Source organism: Callorhinus ursinus, unplaced genomic scaffold (genome assembly GCF_003265705.2).
Source record: "Callorhinus ursinus isolate GAN/ISIS: 27379988/994484 unplaced genomic scaffold, GSC_fseal_2.0 scaffold15, whole genome shotgun sequence".
Taxonomy (NCBI): domain Eukaryota; kingdom Metazoa; phylum Chordata; class Mammalia; order Carnivora; family Otariidae; genus Callorhinus; species Callorhinus ursinus.
Genome location: NW_027397077.1, coordinates 34,284,934 through 34,306,277, shown reverse-complemented (window position 1 = coordinate 34,306,277; position 21,344 = coordinate 34,284,934). Strand labels below are relative to the sequence as shown.

Below are 21,344 nucleotides of genomic sequence, written 5' to 3'. Positions count from 1 at the left end.
ATTTAAAATAGGCAAGGTTCTGCTTCAAAGAAGAGAGATAAGCATCGGAGAAGTTCTGGTCTTTGCTTAAATGACAAACAAGTCAGCATGTGAAAATAAGAGCTTTTATGAAAGCTAAAAAGCACTTCTTTGGGGTCTGTAAAAAATAATACTAAAATTTTAACCCGTATACTCTGTACTTTCCCCCTTATATAAGGAATAGGAAATTATAATAAATTCTGAATTACAAGAGTCCTAATTAATGAGATATTGTACTTCCAGGACTTAGAGGAAAAGAGTATTTTTGTGCCAGAGGTAAACCTGGCTAACATGAGATTTGGTATCATGATTCCAATTGCCCCTAGAAAAACCAAAGTCAAATGCTAACATTCTTATCTCAGAAAAATCAGCTTTTAAGCTGGCATTAAGAGGTCTTAAAGAAATCCTGCCACACAAGAAATCAGGTGCTCTTACCCCAAGGTGCTAATAAATCCATTTGTCGATCCTTCCGCGTACAGAGAACAAATGTCTCCAATATGCAGGAAACTAGACATCTTGTCAGACATGTCTTTCTCGAAAAGCCTAGACAAAGTAAAATATGCAACATTATTAGAGGGAAAGAAATGCTCAGAGGGGGAAAAAAAGTCAGAGAGTTGGCTTAGCTCAATTTTCCAAAGCGCCCTACTTAAAAGTCAAATTTAAATGAGTATGTGACAGGCAGGCACTTAAATGAGCCAAGCAAGGACATATGCAACAACATTTTTTTCCATATATCATTTATTTCAGGATATTCCAACCACAATAACGCTGGTTTCTAACACAACCACACCCAAATCCGATTCTACAAATTGAGGACCCTCGATAATGAATAGTGAATCTAAAGACTGCAGGGAAGTCAGCCAACAACTTGCAGTGATTAAGAGTTGGAAAGTCTGACTTATAAAACATTAACATACTCAATCTGCCTCAGGCAATGTGAAGGCAGAAGGAAACACCTGGTATATAACTTGGGTCTGGCAGTGCCTGTGCTGAGGTACCAAAGCCACAAAATTAATAAAAGGAAACCTAGTAACAAATACCACAAAGCTCTAGTGGCCTTTCAAAAATTCAACAATTGTACCCACTTCATCCAAATGCTGTTTCAATTTCTTTCCTTCTCCTTCACCCAAATTTGCAGGAGGAGAAAGGATCTTAGCACCTGGTCCAAACCATGTCAATGCAGGCAAGAATGCTGCAGCGTAGGCCCAGTAAGAACCCTGGTCAGGAATACACATGGCTAGTCAGGGGCAGTCCTAGAAAGGACCAAAACATCTACACATACAGCCACATGATCTTTTTTTTTTTTCCCAGCATGATCTTTTAGACACATACATCAGACCATGTCATGCCTCTGCTTAAAACATTCCAAAATCTCTTTGGGAGTCCTCATGATCTGGTCCTTGCCTACCTCCCCCTCCTCGTCTCTCTGTACTCTCTATCTGCCTTCTACACTCTGGCCACGATGAACTTTCTCCAGATCCCCCAATGTGCTAGGTGCCTTTGGACAAGCTGTAACTGCTGCCTGACATTCTTCCCCACATGGTACCCTCATTACACTAGGGCACTACCGCTGTCCGAAAATTGCTTATTCACTGGTTTGCTTATTAACTTGTCTTCACCACTAGACTGTCAGACCATGAGGACTGGACAGCCGAATTCTTCTTTCCTACTGAATCCTAGTGCCTTGTATTGTGCCTAGGACATGACAAGCAGATTTGGGTCCAAAGTAATTGTGTCATCTTATCTGTTACCTAAAAGAAGGTAAAATATTTTTAGGTGATTGTTTCCCTAAAACTAACAAAAACCAAGTTTATACTGTTGGAGCAAATAGGGAATAGAGCTTTGTTAGAACTTTCAATAGATTTCTATGAGAAATTTGGGAGCCAGAAAAAAATATCTAACTTCTGTCGCTGGCAGCATGTACCCCTACCCCACTGACCAGCCTGTGTGTGTTTAAAAAGGCTAGTAAGAGACTCAGAACACCTGAGTCTGAATTCCAGCTTCATGTGCTTAAGCAACTGACATAACTTTTCTGAACTTCAGCTCCATCAACCGATTAAAAGAGAAGGGGAGGAGGGAACTTTTCTTATCTCTCAGGGTCATCGTGAGGGGCAAAAGAAATAATCCCCACAAAGTACTCAGCCCAATACATGGCTCTTACTAAATGCTCATTTTTGTATGAGACTGAAATGAAAATGTTCACTTTTCTTCCTCCAAAGCTTTCACTCATTTCTGTCCATAATTTGTCCTTCTTCTACTTGATATATGCTTCTTACTTTGTCGACACTGTTGGAAACAAATCAACACAAGTCCCGGAAAGGTTTCAATCCTCTGTAAGCCTAGGAGGTAAGTGATACTTGGACAGGTCATCCAAGGTATTGTTGCTTTTTGGCCCCCAAACTCACCAAGACCACCAGACTTCAACTCCACTCTCATTTCTAACATCAAACCAGGCCCCTGTGGGAGGAAGGGAGGGGGTGAGGTGGAAACCTCTTCAAGAAATAATTCAATATTTAGAACCTCTTCCACTTTGGTGTTAAGAAAGGCTAAATCACAGCCTCACTGAAAAATAAGTATATTCATTTTAAGCCTTGGGACAGGTTTTGAATTTTTTCTTCTTTTTGCTAAAAGCTTTGACTGTGGCAGAAAACTCACTTATTGTAATTTTTCCCATCTATTTCTCCTGTACACATTGAACTAATTGCATTATATTTGTTTTTCTAAAAAAAAAAAAAAAACTCAATTCTCGCCTACACACAATTCAGAATTTAAAAGTTAGCAACTCCTGAAAGGAGACGAAATTAGAACACTTTCATTAACCACGAAGTTACCTAAGGTATCACATAATCCTAGACAGGCAAGGAAGGGAATCAGAAGCTTTATTTATACCAAGTAATAGACCCCAAAGCCAGGGACCCAAATATTCTGATTGGAAGATTTTTATTGACACACAGAAGCAAGTCTCCTTTATTTAAGATGAAGCCACCTGGCCCTTGGGGCTGTAATGGGGGCGTGAGCCCCACTGACACTGCCCTTAAATTTGGTCCTTCTAAGCACTGGTGTCAGAAACTAAGCCCCCCCCATGCCTGTCCCCCGCCCCAGTGCACCGTTCTTTCCCTGATCTCCAATCTCCCCAGCATCTGACCACCTAATTATCTGAGCTTTGACAATCTTATATACATCACTCAAGACATTCAAAATATTCCCCAGATGCCTGGATGTAATCATTTGCCTTTCTTAAACAGTTGGCTAGCAGGGTATAGCTCATCTATTTTTAACGCCTTCCACTTTGATGTCTTTGACACCAGATGTGATAGAACCTGAGACCAATAAAACACTGAAACAATCTAATTTCTATTATAGGACATAACTCCATCCGAGTCCAAAAGCTACAAGGAGAACTAAGTAAGGGTTGTAGAGTAACAGCTATAAAGGGAGTTATATTTGAAGCTACTATTCTCAGACATGGAGAAGAACCCACGCTTTATTATTTTTTAATGACCCATCCCACTGCAGAACTTCTAGAATGCTTGGTATAATCTTGCCCATCTGAAAAAGATGAACAAAAGACAAGTACCACTAGCTTCCAAGTTTTCAGTGTCCTTTGCAATTCAGGAGGTGCTTTAGCTGGGAAGCAATTTTTCTTTTTCTTTTTTTCCCCAGAAACAGCTTAAATGCATCCCCATGCATATATTTCTAAACAAAATCCAGACTTAGGGATAATCAATTACATCCTGCTACCTAAGCCTTCAACTTCTCCATTTCTCACCTGTTCCATACCACCACCCACCTTTTAAATAACCTCGCTATCCTGTAAGCTAGTAGCTCTCAATGACACCCCAACACCCTTTCAGAGGTTCTTCAAAGTCCTAACTATTTTCATAATAACACCAACACTCTATTTACCTTTTCACTCCATCTCTCAACACGACAATGGAGTTTTCCAGAGGCTGCAGGACATGTGAGGTCTCAAAGACTGAAGGCAGAAACAGGTATGTGATATATGACTCCAGCTATCTTCCATTAAGCCAGATGGCCGGCAATTTGCAATAATGTAAAACAGTGCCACTCTCTAATTTTTTGTTTTGTTTTGGAAAATACAGCTGTTGTTCATTTAAAAAAAAATGTTACTGGGGCACCTGAGTGGCTCAGTAGGTAAACCCTTGGTTTCAGCTCAGGTCACAATCTCCAGGTCTTGAGTTCAAACCCCACATCGGGCTCTGCGCTGGGTGTGGAAACTGCTTAAGATTCTCCCTCTCCCTCCACCCTTCCCCCCCTTTAAAAAAAATGTTACCACATTAATGTGTGATTGGCGTATTTTTTTGTGTTGTCTCAGTGTTCATTTTCTCAGTGTTAAATTCTAACAAGATAAATACAGATTGTTATAACTCATATCAACTGAAGTTTTGGGGTCCTCAGTAATTTCTAAGCATGTCAAGAGTTCCTGAGACCCAAAAGTTTGAAAAATGCTACTATAAATTTTAAGTTTTGGGTTGGCACTGGCTGTGTGCTTAGGGCTCATACTGCATTAATATGAAAAATTGGACAAGATTAAAATACAAAATATACAACACGCAGGACTTTAGAGAGGACCCCCTGATTTGAAACCGCCTTTTTATTCAACACATTCATTGAATACCTACTATGTGCTATCCCTGGACCAGGTGTGCAGGATATAAGTAAACAGAAGACAGTCAAGGTCCCTGTTCCCATGATGCCTATATTGTCATGAGGCAGAGAGAGAGTTTGTTTACAGGCAAGACAAATCGGGTAGTGTTAAGTACTGGGCAGAGAATTGAAACTGGATGATATGACCGTGTGACAACTTTTGTCTAGTCAGAGAGTGCAAGTTGAGATATTTAAGCTAAGACCTGAAAGACAGAGACAGTCATGCAAAAAAAATCAGGTGGAAGAGCATTTTAGGCAGAGCCAGCAGCTAGTACAAAGGCCCTACGGCAGAAAAGAACTTGGCAAGTTCAAGAAACAGAAAGCCAGCCACAACGTCTGGAGCATTAATGTGAAACGAAGAAAGTGCAGGGTAAGGTCAGAGAAGAGAGAAACCAGGGCCAGTGGGACTTCCCAAGCCAGGGTAAAAAGTCTGCCTTTTATTATAAGTGTGACAGGAAGTTTATAACCTTGACCAAATTACTTACTCTTTCTGGAACTCAGTTTCCTCATCTGCAGAATGGGGATCATGAGAGCTTGCCTCATAAAGTTGTGTTGAGGATTAAATGTGTAAAAGAAAATAATGGGCTTACTTAGCACATAGGAAGTAAAACACTGTAAACACTTTTGTTTGCTGTGAAGCACCTAGGAAGTAAAACACTGTAAACACTTTTGTTTGCTCTGATTATTCTTATTGGCTAATTTGCTGTATTTTCAACTCTCGTGAATACTAAACTTACTAAACTTTTGAGGGCTTACCATTAGTTGAGGATTAACCCTATCAACCAGTAAGTCCACACGATGAGTGGATAACAGACAAGGGACACACCGTGAGACATATTTATCTGAATTTATCGGTGCCAACTCCAGCAGAATGTTCTCCCCACTATTCCCAGTAAGACCCAGGCCCCCAAAGTACAGCCAGGTGAAGAGTGAATGACTGAATCCCACCTTCATAGCCCCCTCTGGGTCTACCCTTCAGTCAGTAAGTTTTGCCACTTGACCTCAAAGCACAGTGCACTTGGAAAGTCATTCTTCTGCTAAAAAATATAGCCAGTAGAAATCCATCAGCCTTCTCTGTTCTTTCTTGGCGTAGCCACATCACCTCCACCTCCGAAAAAAACAGAGGGCCTTTGCCAAAAACTTAGTGCTGGTCTTATTGCTGCTTGCTTTAAAAATGATTGTTGAAAAAGAATAAAACCAAAAGCCTTCCTTTAAAGCTAGCCAGCAAAGAGAGGGGAGGGCTCGTGCACGAAGACTTAAAAGTGCCTAGAGATTCAGGAGGCCATCTGCAGCTGGTCCCCCAAAAACATGGATGAGCCCTGGGGGCCACAGCTGCCACCAAACACAAAAAAGCCGCACTTCACTTTCAGGGCAAGCAGCCCCCAAGGGCAAAGCCAGGCAAACCACAAGGCCTTTCAGGGGGAAAACAAGAATATGCATAGAAAAAGGAAGAGTTGCCGGCATTTGATGGATCTCCTGGCTGGAGGCCAAGGACACTCCTTCTAGAGGAGCACAAGCCTCCTTAAGATGCCCTCGCCCAGGTACATATATGGAAATATGGCTGTAAATACAGGGAAGAGAAAACCTACTACATTTGCAGATGACTCTTCCAAGACAAGGAAAGAGGTTCTCTCTTTACAACCATCTCTGCTTCTGTGACTAGGTACTCTCATGGTTAATTCTGGAACTTCCTTTGAGCAAAGACTCTTGACGATATCATCTTTATTGTGAAACGAAGATGAGCAACACAGTATTTTTGAGTTGGCCACCCGGGGCCGGCAGCTTCCCCCTCCCCACCCCCATACACATTTACGTGCAGCCCCCTCCTTGCCTTCTTGTTCAATTAGCGGTTGGTCAGATTGTCCTCAGAAATGCAGTGTGTCCCCATCAAGGGATAATTTATTCTACTGCAAAAAGCGCTTCTCGCGGAGGATAGAAAAATTGCATTCTGCTTTCGTTTTCAGACAGTCCCAAAGGAAGTCACTACCAGCTCAGAAGTTTCAACCTTAAGTAGGGCCCTCTATGACCATCTCAGAAACAGCAGCTGTAAACCTGTAGTTCAGGGCAATTCTCTAGTTTAAAATTGTTGCTCATTAGACACACAAGAGATATACACACATACACACACAAAGATAAACCTACTTGCCTTTTCACAAACATGCCCACTAAATAACCTATTCTCCAAACAGGTACATCATCTACATGGTTATTTTAGAAAAAAGATGTCAATTCTGATGTGTGCTCTCGTGTTTCCTATTCTCCAAGGCCAACATAAGAGAAGCCAATCAAAAGCTCAAAGTTGCCAGTCAGAAAATTTTATATTTGGTGGGTAGAGATCATCTAGCTAAAATTCCTCATTTTATAGGTGGAAAGAGCAAACAACAACAAAAAAACCCGAATGACTTCTTGTAGGCCACACAGCCATGTACTGGCCAAAGCTAATAGACTACAGGGCTCCAGAAACCAAAGCCAGTACTTGGGGCATGAGGGAGAGGGGGAGTGGTATTTATTTTATTAAAACGTTAAAGTCAGACCCAGTCTGAAGAGACGCCCCTCTGTTCACAACCTGAACCACAAAAATAAATAAATAAATAAATAAATAAATAAATAAATAAATAAAATAAAATAAAATAAAATAAAATAAAATAACCAGCAAATCAAATTAGGTTAACATCCTTGGAGAGCGAGAAAAGTCTCACTCAGTCTGGGAAAATCACTCTAGGACAGAGTTTCTCAACCTCAGGGCTGTTTGACATTTGGAGGCAGATAATTCCTTGTTGTGGAGGACACATCCTGTGTATCACAGGATGTTTAGCAGCATCCCTGACCTCTACCGACTAGATGCCAGGAGTACCCACTCTCCCTCGGTTGTGACAAAAAAGTCTCCAGACATTGCCAAAAGTCCCTGCAGGGCAAAATCACCCCACTGCTTGAGAACCACTCCTCTAGGACAGAGGCTTTGTTTTGTTTTAACTTCTAAGACTTTTTGCAAGCATGTATTATTCTACAACTTGGCAGCAACGACCCAAAGCAGGTATTTTTATACCTATTCTACAGAGGAGGAAACAGAAGCACAGATGTGACATGTTTTGCCCACACCCCAAGAGGCAGTCAACACTCAGACATCTGGAGTCCCCAACCTGCGGTTCGGCAGGGCAAATACCATTACAACCTGAGAGCAGCTTCGTTTCACTCCCTGATCATTACCTCCGCTCCCTTTTATTAACACTCAACAATTTCCCACACCTCAGGCCCTCCAAAGAACTGTTCTGAGCAACATCTCCCAAGCTATGGAAAGGAGCTGCATGACACATGTCCGCACGGCCTTTACTCCGCTCTCCACAGCAAAAGGGGCTTTTCAAAGCAAACCACCAATTCAAGAAATATCTAATTAAATATTAGATTCTTCTGAGAAGCAGCCTACATCCTTCAAAGGGAAACAAAACATGGAGATAAGTAACTTCATTCGACAAATGTTTGGTGGACACTTAGAACTATTTGTCAGGTGCATTTGTAGGTTAAAAATCAAAAAAGGCCCGTGAGGAAAAGAGATATAAAGTGCTGGGGAGTTTCAAATCACAAATATTTTCAAATGATCAGGAAAGGCTTTCCAGAAGAGGAAGGAGGCATTCAGGTTGAGAACAAAAGTATTCGGCAAGGTGGGTACAGATGGGGTGAGTATAGGGACAGCAGGGCAGAAAGCATGTGGGCAAAGACACAGAAGCAGACATGGTCACACGCACAGATACACCAGGGCAAATCCATGAACGTCCCTAAGAGTAGGTGTTGTATCAGCTTTTTCCATTCAGAAATATGCACATGGTAACGTTTTGAAACTTTTTCTGCAAAACAAAAATCACTTCCCAGACAAAGCTCCTCCTGAAATGCAAACAAACAAGGAGCTTGGAGGTTAGTGATGTTTTCTCTTATGTCCATCTTTTTCTGAGGAGCAACATTCTATCAAGCAGTCCACAAGTTCTGCTAATTGGAAGGGTCATAAAACATTATAAAACCTAAGTTGCTGACGCTGTCTGACAACATCATGTTAAAACGCAGCCTTGTCCATATCTGGGACTTCCCAACCTTAAGATGGTTCTACATGTACCATTTGGTTTCTACCTGTATCTGAAACTGACAATAAGAGAGTCCCTAAATGAAAGCATGAAAGTTCTCATTCTTGTCAAAGAGAGTCCTGTCAGGCCTACATGCTCACCTCCAGTGGGTGACTTCGCCTATCTTTCCACTTCACTGAAAATGAAAAGCCTGCTAGGGGCAAGTACAAAGGTCCGTTTTGACAGGTGAGAGCCAGCCAGGAAAAAATAACCATAAAAATGAGGCAAGTACTGAAAAAGCACAGGGGGTTCAGTGTAGAGGTTCTCATACTTTCGAGTGCACATGAATCCCATGGGGATTGTGCTAAAAGGCAGGTTCTGATTCAGTGGGTCTGGGTGGCTCAGAGTCTACATTTCTAACAAGCTCACTGTTGAAGCCCGTGATGCTAGTCTGATGACCACAAATGGAGGAATAAAGATGTAAAACAATGTTTCTCAAACTTTGGACTGCAACCCACAGTAAGAAATACACTACACTTACAACCCAGTGTTCACTGTGTGTGTGAGAGAGACAAAGAATTGGGGGATGGGAGAGTTTGTGGCAATGTACACAGCTCCTTCCAAGTATCCATATAACATGCTTTGATGTTCTCTAGTCCCCTCTACTTCATTAAAAAACTGCTGATGGAGGCCCACTACACTGATTTCAGGACCTCATAATGGGTTGTCATACAGTATGAAAAACATGGATGCAGAACAAGAATGACAAAAATAACATACCTGCTCATCTGGGGAGTACTACTGTATTAAGACACCAGTATACTAAGGTTATAACTGATACCAAAGTGAAAAGTTTTGAGTACATTCAGAATCCTTTTTTAAAAGGAAAAGATGTGTTGACTACGTTTTGGAAATACTTTCATTGAAAGCATTCAGGTTTTAAGTTTTCTTCATTTTGATTTGTTTTCTGACCTGTATGAGGAGAACAAGAATACCTACCTGACCCTGAGAAGAGGTCTCTAAACACCATTTCCCACTCAAAAGAACTATGGCTCCTTGGAGAAAAGACCTGATTCCAGGTCTGGGACAAGAAATATAGTAGATGAGCCTGGAACACTCATATCAAAACCAAGAAAGCTATCAAAGACTACTAGGGTTGTTTTTGGAGCCAATTTGAATAGCCTTTCTCTTGCTGAGCAAAAATGGGCACTTTGATCATCAAGAAGGAGAGCGACACAAAGAGAAACATGTTTAAATGCACCACTTCATAAAGATACTAACCAAAAAACATACCAATTGGTCATCTTAGTACAACGGTTTCTAACCAGTAGCACAGCTATTACTGTGAAATAGGTAATTCTGTGTTGTGGAAGGGCTAAGCGATGTATTGTAGGCTATTTATCAGCATCTCCAGCCTCTAGCCATTGGATGCCAGGAGCACCCTCTTCCTAGTTGTGACCACCAAAAATGTGCCCAGATATGCCCAGTGTCACCACATTGAGAACCACTGCCATGCATCATGGTAGGGTATCAACTTGTTATTTTTGAAAACTGGTAAAATACAAAAAGAAATTTAAGTACACATCTTGTCTTTCTTTACATGAACTACATACCCCAGGGAACAAAAAACTTAGTGGAGGGAAATTTCTTTTTACAAAACAGTTCAGCTAATGAATGAAGAAAGAAAAATAGGAGTTTCACAAGTCCAAATGAACTAATAAAGGAAATGAACATCAATATTTGCTAATATCACAAGAAGACATGCCCACACATATCACACACTCCCCTGAATAAAGTTCAAAAAAATACAAGTGCCCCCCCAAAAAAACCCTGATTCTGATCCTCTACATTTAACAACCAGATATGATATATATAGGGAACAGAGGAACATGTTCAACTATACCACACTGACACAGTGAGCAAAATCTTAACTATGTGAAAATAGATCATCCAGTTTCTTCAGTAACGACCATAAAATGCATGGGGGGAAAAGAGGTATAGAGGAAACATACAGATTAAAAGACACATCAACCATTTGTAATGTACTGACCTTATTTGGATCCTAATTCAAACAAACTGTTAAACATGCATATATATTATTGCATGTATCTAGATGTATATATATCATATGCATGTGTGTGTATATATGCACTTACATATGTTGGAAGGAACTGAGAACATAGACTCAATTAAAAAATTTGTCTTTTTTCCCTTGAGATGGGTAAGAATATTATGATTTTTTTAATCCAATACTAGAGATACATACTAAAAGACAGATGAACTGGTATGTCTGATATTTATTTCCAATTCACCCAAGAGGAGAGGAGAGAGTGTATCAGAATACAGGTGAATGCAGAATAGTCATGGATTGATAACTGTGCAGGGTGGGTGAATGAGTAAAGAGGGGTTCGTTATACTAAGATCTCACTATTAGACATATTTCAAATTTTCTACAGTGAAGTTTTCCTTTTAAGGTCAAACAAACAGAAAAGAGTACCTGGCCCTAACTACCTCACAGAATTAGCTTACCCTGAAGAAGAAATAAGAAATCCTGTATTGAAATGAATGATCACTAGGCTTTATCCCTGTAATAAGACAGCTAACTTTTGAAGAGTGCTTTACCTTCCATTCAGTTTTCTTTAAAAAAGAGTATAAAGTGAATGAGAAAACCTGGATTCTATGATGGTGATGAAACCTGAATGATAAGTTTTTTTTACCCTAATGATTCCATACATGTCACCACTCAAATGCAATCCCATCAAACGTACAGACACCTTCAGAAAAATGAAGACACAGATGTCTATTAACAAGAATAGAGGTTCAGGATCGAGTGCAAACAGCAAGGTACCAAACTTGAAATACTGTATGAGTCCTTTTTTATGAAATTTAAATATACACATAATTTTTACATATGTATACATGGGAGGAGTCTGGAACCCTCACCTTGGACAGTGGGATTGGGGGTGACTGGTTCGGTTTTGTTGCTTATCTTTATTTCCTATTGTTTTACTTTAACTGAATATGCTTATCTTATGCAATGAAGTAACAACATGTATGTACGTTATAACTTTGTACACATGAAGGGGGGTCCACTTCACTCATCAGAGAGAATCGCTTATGTGGAACTCCGTATCCCCCAAGGACAATGCTAGCGAGCAGAGCAAGAGTTCTCCTTGTGTAATTCTGTAAAATGAGACCTGACAGACGGGGCGGGGGGTGGGGTGGGTAGCAAAGTACACAAAGTCTGTGTTAAAGAAAAACCACCGGGAATATCATTAGGTTCTTAAAATTCATTATCCAAACCAAAAAGAATATTTCCTTCCTACTAAAGTGGGTAACAATCCCAGATAAGCCATGTGATTAACGAGACAGTCTAGAAATCTGGATCTGACCCCCAAACAAGTTCCAATCTGGTAGTTGATCTTGCCAGCCTCACGAGTCTCTTCAGAAAAGACAATGTAGCTCAGGGATGCAGAGAACCACACTATGAGTTCTGAGACAGTTAAGAAATCCTCAGGGAAATAAATCATGGCTTACCTGAAAGCACCGGGCTCCTGCAGGATCTGATCCTGACTCCCTCTACCACCTGAACGCCTAGCACTCTCCCTCAGCGGCAACCAACTTGGCCTCCTGACCTTTCCCTAACCTGTTGTACCTGCTCCCATCTCAGGGCCTTAGCACTTTCTGCTCTAGCCCTTTGGAATGTCCTTCATCCGCCAGGTAATTACACAGGCTAACCTCTTACTTCCTCAGCTCTCTGCTCAGGCGCACCCTATTAGAGAGCTGCTCCCTGATTCCAGATCCCCTCCCGAGTACTCCTCTATCCCCTTTACACTGTTTTGTTGTCATTTTACTGTGGTGAAACACACAAACACAAGATAAAATGGGCCATTTTAATCATTTTTCAGTGTAAAACTCATTGGCATTAACTTCATTCACAGAGTTGAGCTACCAACACTACCATCCCTTTCCAGAATTCTTTCATCTTCCCCAGATAAAACTCTGTACCCATTAAACAAACTCCGCATTGCCCCGGCCCCTGGCAAGCACCATTCTACTTGTCCTCTCTAGGTATGGCTTATTTCACTTAGCATCATGTTTCCAACCTTCACCCGTCTTATAACGTGGATAACAATTCCATTCCTTTTTAAGGCTGAATAATATTCTTTTATATGGACATACCACTTTTTGTTTATCCATTCATCTGTCAGTGGACACTTGGGTTGTTTCCACCTTTTGGCTACTATAAATAATGCTGCTTATGAACATGAATGTAAAAATATCAGTTGAGACCCTGCTTTCAATTCTTTTGGTTATATACCCAGAAGTGGAATTGCTGGATCATTTGGTAATTTTGTTTAGTTTTTTGAGGAACTGCCATATTGTCTTCTGCAGTGACTGCACCATTTTACATTCCCACCAACAGGACACAAGAATTCCACTTTCTCCAGATCCTCACCAACATTTGTTATTGCCTGTTCCCCTTTACTTGGATTTCTTTTTATCTGTAGCACTTGCTACCTGTTATACAATAATATTTGCTTATTTGTAATGCCTACTTCCCCCCAACTGGGAATTAAGCCTCTTGGGAACGGGACTTTCATTGTTGTATGCCCAGCACTTAGAACATACCCCAGCACATAGTAGGTGCTCAAGTAATTGTTGAAGGAATAAACACTTGGATAATAACAACTTTAGCAGGTATTAGACATTCATAAAGAGATTTATCATACCAAATGCCTTAAACTGTGTGCAGATGAGGGAAGACATAGGCATAGTTCAATAGGAGGAATAGCTCCACAAGTGATGGTTTTAGTGGTGTTTTCAGCTCATGCTCATTAGCAATAAACTCAGAACCAGAGACACTATAAAAATTGGTCAGAATCATAAAAATTATGTCATTCATGTCACTGACTTCAAGCCTTAACTGATTTCATCCAAAGAGCGTGCAAAAGCTTAAAACAGCAAAAGTAAACTAAAAAATTGCATGCATTTCCAGTTAATAAAAACAAAGCAAATGCAATGTGTTTTATTTTAAAAGATCAAACCAACAGTAAACAAGATGGGACATTGGCCTTGTGTAAACTCCTTAATTAGATGTATCCAAGGACAGCTTGACCTAGAAACCTAACTTCAGCCCTATTTTTGTTGTTGTTTTCTGTTGTTCATATTTGGTGTTTGTTGTTTCATTTTGGTTATTTAACAGCTGCTTGTCAAGAAATCAGAATTTCCATGAGTTCATTATAAATGAGCTAAAAAGCCATGCAACTTTTTTTGTCTAGAAGTCAGCTAGTTGTATACCATTGGATTAGAAGTTTCATTTCTATCTCTAAACCCTGGTCTTCCCTACTTGAAAATATTTTGAGGACAAAGGCAAGAGATTTATCTTGTTGGGTACATCTTCCCTTTCTTCTAAGCAACCATTCCATCTCTCATTCCTAAAGATGCCAATTCCCTCCAAAAGGCAACCACTTTCTTTAAAAATGGATAATACTATTGTCAACCCCCAACAATTTCATGGGTCTCGAAGTGGAGGCCAGGAGTCATTCATTTAGAGCATGAAGAACTTTCCCTGCCTGGTAAGAAGGAAATCTTGATAGCATATTCTGTTCTGACTTGAATTATTTAAAGAACAGACCGTACTTTCAACACACACACACATGCATGCATGCACACACAAGGAAAAAAAAGAAATGAAAAAGTGTTCTGCACAACCGGCCATAAACCAAACTGAAGAGTATATGAAAAGATACCGATACTTCACAGTTTAGACTCACTGCAATTTAAAATATCAAATTACTCAGACTGAGAAATATCTGATTCTTTTAACCTCCTCAGATGCCTTGATGTAGATGATCAAGATGGATTTCAGTTATGAGATGAACCTAATGCTGAACTTAGACAATGTTCCTCGTGGTGTGGTTTGGTTTCACTTACGCTCCTCATTCAGGCTTTCAGCATACAGCTTTCTAAAAGTCAGTATAACCTCTAATACCTTCTCAAATAGCCACACTCTTATCCCTACATCTCCAGCTGCAACGTTTCCTTCTTAAATCAAGGTAAATATTATTCATTCTTCACTGGTGGGACATAAGCAAGAGTTATTTCATTAACAGAAATAAGTTTACCATTTTTCCTAGCTTCTCCCTTCATCTCTTCCCCGCAGCTTAAATGCATTTGTGGAACACAATACAGTCCCACAACCTGGAGTTATACCTTGCTTCCACTGTGCACCAGCTACTGGGCAAGTGTTCTTACTCTCTACACCTCAGCTTCTTCACCTGTACCTGACTCGCTTTCTGTGATATATGGCTCTGGCCCTGGCTTAGGAGTACTTCATGTGTCAGTATTATTTTTAGTAACAAGTTGGAAAAGAGTCTATGGATCAGTTTCTCCTGGTCTGTAGCTTACTCAAAAGAGGGGAACTTAACCCTTTCCTTGGCCTTTTGAGTGCCCAAGTAGCCATGAAAGTCAATAGAACTCCAAGAACGAACTACATTCCACACATCCAAAGGCTTCCCACTCCACCAGCACTCCTAAGGATCTTATCAACAGGAAACAAAAGCACTATACTACTATAATGAAGTGTCTGCCTTTTATTTTCTAATTTAAAAAGCCCAAAGATTGTAGCCCAGGGAACAGATAAATATTTAGAACGTTAAAGAAGTTACTAAGACCCGGTCCTCCACCTGTTACCCTGTTGTCTACCCTGTTCCTGGCCATTTCGGAAGAAAAAACTTGTGATGGCCAAATCCACAGCAATGGGGATGTATATACAGCTGTTAAAACCTCTCTTTCTTACGGTGCCGTCTGACCATTTGGTGCGGGTGGACAGGAGCTGCCTGTCTTTACAGATAAATGCTGCCCCCACAAGAAGCACCTAAACAAGAGGGACTCAGATTCCTTGACATTCAGGCGGCTTCAAGTCAAGGACTGGGTGCTACTCTTTCATGCTTCAAGAACTAACTTCCCTTTTTAAAGTACGAATTCTTTCAAATTGCCAGCAACCACTTTCATTTCTTGCAATCCAACCTACTCTGATTAAACACATGTTAGAGCAAGAAAAAAAGTGACTATTTTTGAGAGACAGAGGCAGTTAATTTTTGCCTACATATCTTGGCAGATGAAATGTACTGCATCCTTCAGAATTTAAATCATCAGCACTCTGCCAGGTCCCAATGGGCATTCCTTTTATTGCTCCATTTAATGGCTTTTTCCCCTCCTCTCATAAATCTTGAGGCTGCTTTAAGTCTGAGCCTTGGCCAAAAGTGATAGGCAGGACTGCCCCCTGGATCTCAAATGCTCCCCTAAAGCTCTCACAGAAGGCAGTGACAAATTTTGGACACTAAGCCCTAGAGTTTGATTTTCTTTTCTACTCCTAATCTCCATGGCTCTTTAGAGAGGACATAAAATACACTTAAAACAAAAACTCATTATTGACTACAGCTCTCAGGCTTCACACTCACCTGACCGAGGTCAGGCACTCTGTTGCCAAAACCCGCCAGCTGTGCGAATCCTGCTCCTCTGTAGTCTGCTCCTAAGTATTCAGAAAGAAAGAAAACTGAGTGTAAGACTACAAAGGCGGGCCCCTAACAGAAATGCTTCAAATTGCAAACTTCCCCCTTCTTTAGCCTCCTTCCTGTACAGACCCCCTCCTCCACGCTCTCCAAACAAGACAGGAAGGCTGGAGGGATCAGTTGGACAACGACTACAGGTATCTTTGCTTACTTATTTCCAGTATGTAACTGACAAGTGAGACTAGGCACGCAAAAGCTTGGAACGAGCTGGAACGAAGGGAAGTGTTTAGCAGATCCCAAAGCACTTGTTTCCCGGAGCCTAGGCCAAGTGTCTGGACCCCGCATCCTCATTGGGCGTGAGCTTCGTCCACACTTCATCCCTCACCGCTCCCCGGGTTTTCTTCCGTTTTTCAAAACCCTCCCCACTGGGGCCCCCCCACATGCATTTTTCTCTCAACCAGGCAGCTCGAGGGAGGGCTACTTTTAAAAGATTGTTTCCTTGAGCGGACTCACGTATGACACCCCCACATCCCCCCCCAAATAAAAACCATTTCCTGCAGCTGCTGCAACAGTTTCCAAGTTGGGGGAATGCCATTACAGTCCAGAATGGGTAGCCCTCAAGGCCAGTCACTGGAATCGGTAATTTTTTTTTTTTAGCCTCAAATGAACACCCCAAAATGCCCTCAGTTAAAAGAACCCCCAAACGTATGCAAGTGCATGCAAATCCACCAAGAACTCCCAGAGAGCGGGGCAAAAACTTCGGCGCCCGGGGAGGACAGTACCAACTCCCCGCGCCCTCTGCCCGGCCCCAGCCGCTACCTTGGTGCCCGGGAGCCACGCCGGTTTGGGGGAGCAGGGCGAGGAGAGGGGTTAGCAGCCGCTGGGTAATCCCATGTCCGCGAAGAGGGAGCTCGTTCCGTTAGGATGGAAACGGAACACCCACACCTCCTCTCTGCGTGCGCTTTCTCTCTCTCCACCCTCTGCCTCCTCCTCCTCCACCACCACCTCCTCCTCTCCTCCCACCCCAGCGAGCTTGAGGAAACGCTTCAGCAGCACAGCCACATGGTTACTGCACTTTGAAGCGGCTCCTGGCGGCTTATATAGGCCGGGAAGCTCCCTGGGCAATGTAGTCCGAGTCCGAGGTCGCGGCGGCGCCTGAGGCTGGGGGGAAGGACTACGAGTCCCAGAATCCCCTGGGCTCCGGGCAGGGCTCTAAATAGAAGCGCGCGGGGACGGGGAGGGGCGTCCTGCGGGGCGTCCGGGCTTCGAATCCGGCTTCTTGCAGAGAGCTGGTAGGGCTTGGAGCCGGCGACCCAAAGTCACCCCTGGGGGGCGCCCCCAACCCTTGGGGACACTCCTCCTCCGGCTGCCCCCCTTCCGGTGAATCCAGGTGTCTCTGGGAGAGGGGGGCGGGGTGCAGCCCGGATTTCTGCTTTGGGAAGTTTTTACAAGCTGTTACCCACCCTCCCCCCGCGCCTTCAGTCCCTGAGCCAAGAATTTCAGAAATCCAGGGCACAAAAACGCCAGTGTTTGCGGTCATGGATTAAAAGCGCGAGGTTGTCTTTATTTAATCTGCTCCGCCCTGCTCGGGTTTGCACAGAAAACTGACTCGGAGCGACGGTCCACGCTGGCGGGGACACAGGCAAGTGACTTGAGAGACCCTGAGCTGCGTGTGTCCTTCCTCGCCCCGCAGGAGGTAGAGAAACGCAAGCCTCTCCGATGCACAAATAAAGGAGCCGTGTTGTGACTTGCGGGCGCGGAGACTGGGAGGCACAAAGTAAATACAAACCGCGACCTAGGTCCTGACCCCGCTTCGGGCAGCCCCTCTGCTCCCCGGAGCTGTAAATGCTTAAGTAAATAAACCGCAAGCCAGAAAAATTAGGACTCTGGAGAGAGCCGCTCACACAATGATGCACGTCCAGTCGGGGCGCCCTCCCAGCAGCCCGAACAGCGGCGTCAGGGACGAGATGGGTTGCTGCCCACGGTCAAAAAGTGCCTGGGCTCTTGGGCTACAAGCTGTTTGGTTTTTGGAAGAAGGGCAAGGGTTAAGCTAGGAAGCAAAGTCCGTAGGCTGCTCTCCCTTCCTCAGTTGATAGGCATTCGTTCCACAAACGTTTCCTGAGTGTCTACTGGGTGCCAGGCGCTGGGGCATAGTGGTGAGCCAAAACACATCGCAGCATCCCAGACAGGCACTGCCTGGTGCGCCACATAGTAGTTACAACAACAATAGGAATAATAATAATTTGAGAGACTGAGTTTATTGAACCCAGACCACATGCACTTTTTATGCATCATGCTATTGAGTTTTAACAACCCTGGGCATATTTATTATCTCTGTTTGATAGATGAAGGCCTAAGGGCTCAGAGAAATCAGGTAATTTCCCAAGATGACACCGTGAATTAAGTAGTGCAGCCTGGATTCCAATTCCAGCCTATAAGGGTACTAAGTCCTTGTCTTCGGGGAAATCCATCACCACTGCCTTAACTGACCTCCTTCCCCATTTTAGGAGCGGCCTCTGAGCCTTTGGGCAAGTCATGTTCATCTCTTTGCCCCAGTTTTGCCATCTTGGAGGAAGTCATTAGAATTTGCCTGCTTTGTATCAGGGTTGCTTGATAGGGTCAACCATCTTGTGAAACTTCAGGAACAAATTAAGGGAGCACCACAGATAATAATTATTGGTATAATGCTAAAATTAATAATAATTACTGAGTACATGGCATGTGCCAGGCATTATTCTAAGCTCTTTATTTACGTTTTCTCATCAAATCCTATTAACATTTTTTTAATTTATAGGAAAACTGAGGCACAGAGAATTTAAGTAACATCCCCAAATTCACACAGGTGATGGGCTGTCTGACTCCTGAACCCTGGGCATTAACTACTATCTCCCACAGCCTCCCCAATGAAAACATATGCATTGTATTTACCTGCTCATATAAGTATTTAATACTAGTCCAGGAATGGGCAGCGCTCTGAAGTAGACAAAGTGTGTTCATTATATTCACTCTTGCCCCTCCTCTCTGTCAGCACTAGCCCCTTGTTCCTGGGCACTAAAGCTTCATGCTTAATGCTTCAAGCTACCACTCCCCATCATCAAGAAATACCCCCATCTTATAAAATAAAATAAAAAAAAAAAAGAAATACCCCCATCTTGTCACAACAAAAAGGTCCACACCAGGATGCCTTGGTGGCTCAGTGGGTTAAGTGTCTGCCTTTGGCTCAGGTCATGGTCCCAGGGTCCTGGGATCATCCCATATCAGGGCTTCTTGCTCAGCGGGGAGCCTGCTTCTCCCTCTGCCTGCTCTGCCTGCTGCTCCCCCTGCTTATGTTCTCTCCCTCTCCCTCTCTCTGACAAATAAATAAATAAAAATCTTTTTAAGAATTTTTTTAATTAAAAAAAAAGGTCCACACCCTTCCCATCTGTTTGTCCCCTTTCTTCTTTTCCCCTATGAAAAAAATTTGTTCTGTTTCTGAAGGGTTTTTGGCTCTACTTTCTCAAACAAATTCAACAAATCAGTCATTACTATTATAACCGGTAAATACTAAAGGATAATTATTTTATGTGCAGAAACAATGGAATTTTAATGTAGGTTTTCTGGGAAAACTTGATCTTGTTTGAGAGCTAGAATTCAGTGATTTTCATGCTTACCATACAATGGACACTTGACCCTTAACTGCTTTATCAAGTCTTTCCTCTCAGACCACAAGTTTCACTGAAGGCAAGAGTCATATTTTTTTCATGCTTGTATTGCCTCCTCCCCTACCCAGCAGACCTTAGCTCTCTGCACATTTTAGTGGATGTGTACCCCCCCAAAATTTGTAAACAAAAGCATTGGAATAGAATGTATGTCAGGCCTATGGCAGACTATCCAACAGTTTGCAACTGTCATTAGGTTCTGGGAGCTCCTGGGTCACTAGAAAGTAGTTTTGCTAAATTTGCTATGATGCTAAGAGGCTCTCTACAATGCTATATGATTGATGATTGATGATGAAGTATGTCATAATAAAGGCTCAATTCATTCTCTGTTATGAATAGAAAGAAGGGCACTTCTTTGTCTTAACTGTATTTTTTTCCTGGAAGATTTTTCCAGAACTGTGCTGCCAAATACAATAGCCACTAGCCATTTAGGCACTTCAGATATGGCTAGTTCTAACAGAAATGTGAAGTAGGTATAAAAGACAGGTCAAATTTCAAGGACATAGTACCAAAAAAAAAATATCTCAATTTTTATATTGATCACATACTGCAATGTTAACATTTTGGTTGTATTGTGTTAAATAAAATTAGATAATTAAAGTTAATTTTACGTGCTTTTTACTTTTTTAATGTACTACTGTGATATTAAAATTTTTATATTATATGCTATTGGGCAGTGCTGGTCCAGAAAACCAAGAATCTAATTCTCAAGATCCAATTCAAGATGACGACCGGCCCTGAAAATTGCCATTTATGACTTTGCCCTTGAAATGCCCATGCAGGGAAGTAGGAGGGCTTTGCAGAGTCAGGATAGTATCATAGACTGAGTGGAAGTCTGAAGAACGTCCAAAACTAGCACACCAGCCTACCCCCAGGGAAACCCTACAAATAGAAACAGGTTTTCATCAGCGGTGTACAGCTAAAAACTGCAACTAAACGAATCTTCCTAGAAGCCCACCGTCAAATGCCACCCTGATTAACACAGCAAAATACACCAGAGAAAGCAAGGATCAGAAAAAGTGAGTTTGACATTCAGCTGCTCCCTTAACATCCATGTAACTGTGGCCAGTCACCTAACCTTGCAGAGAATCAGGGTTTTTTTTTTTTTTGGTAGACTGAAGGCTGTAATCTTTGCCCTGCCAGCCTCACTGGATCAAAGTGTTGTTGGACATGAGAAGGCTTTGCAAGTAAAGCTGTACCAAAGTGAGAGAACATTATCAACAAGCTTGGAGAAAATGTTAAACGTGTCACAATATAGTACTCAGCTCCACACCAAACGTCAGATTATTGGGGCAGTGCTGGACCCAATTTTCTCCAAGACAAAAGATTTTATTTGCCTCTAAGTGCCCCAGTGAGCCTTGGATACTTAACAGCTTCTCCAAATCACTCTT

The 21,344-nt window shown here is 42.2% G+C and overlaps 1 protein-coding gene across 8 annotated transcripts in view; it reads right to left on the bottom strand.

The window, feature by feature from the left end:
* ITPR1 (inositol 1,4,5-trisphosphate receptor type 1) overlaps positions 1 to 17,309 on the bottom strand; it is a 322,408-nt gene extending 305,099 nt beyond the window's left edge. For all 8 annotated transcript variants that reach the window (XM_073901575.1, XM_073901576.1, XM_073901579.1 and 5 more), the window contains exons 1-3: positions 17,075 to 17,309; positions 16,205 to 16,275; positions 454 to 561 (exon numbers count right to left, since the gene is read on the bottom strand). In XM_073901575.1, coding sequence (XP_073757676.1) covers positions 454 to 545 — 92 coding nt within the window. In that variant the 5' untranslated portion in view covers positions 546 to 561; positions 16,205 to 16,275; positions 17,075 to 17,309. The remainder of the gene's footprint in view (positions 1 to 453; positions 562 to 16,204; positions 16,276 to 17,074) is intronic.
* Between the last annotated feature and the right edge of the window lie 4,035 nt (positions 17,310 to 21,344).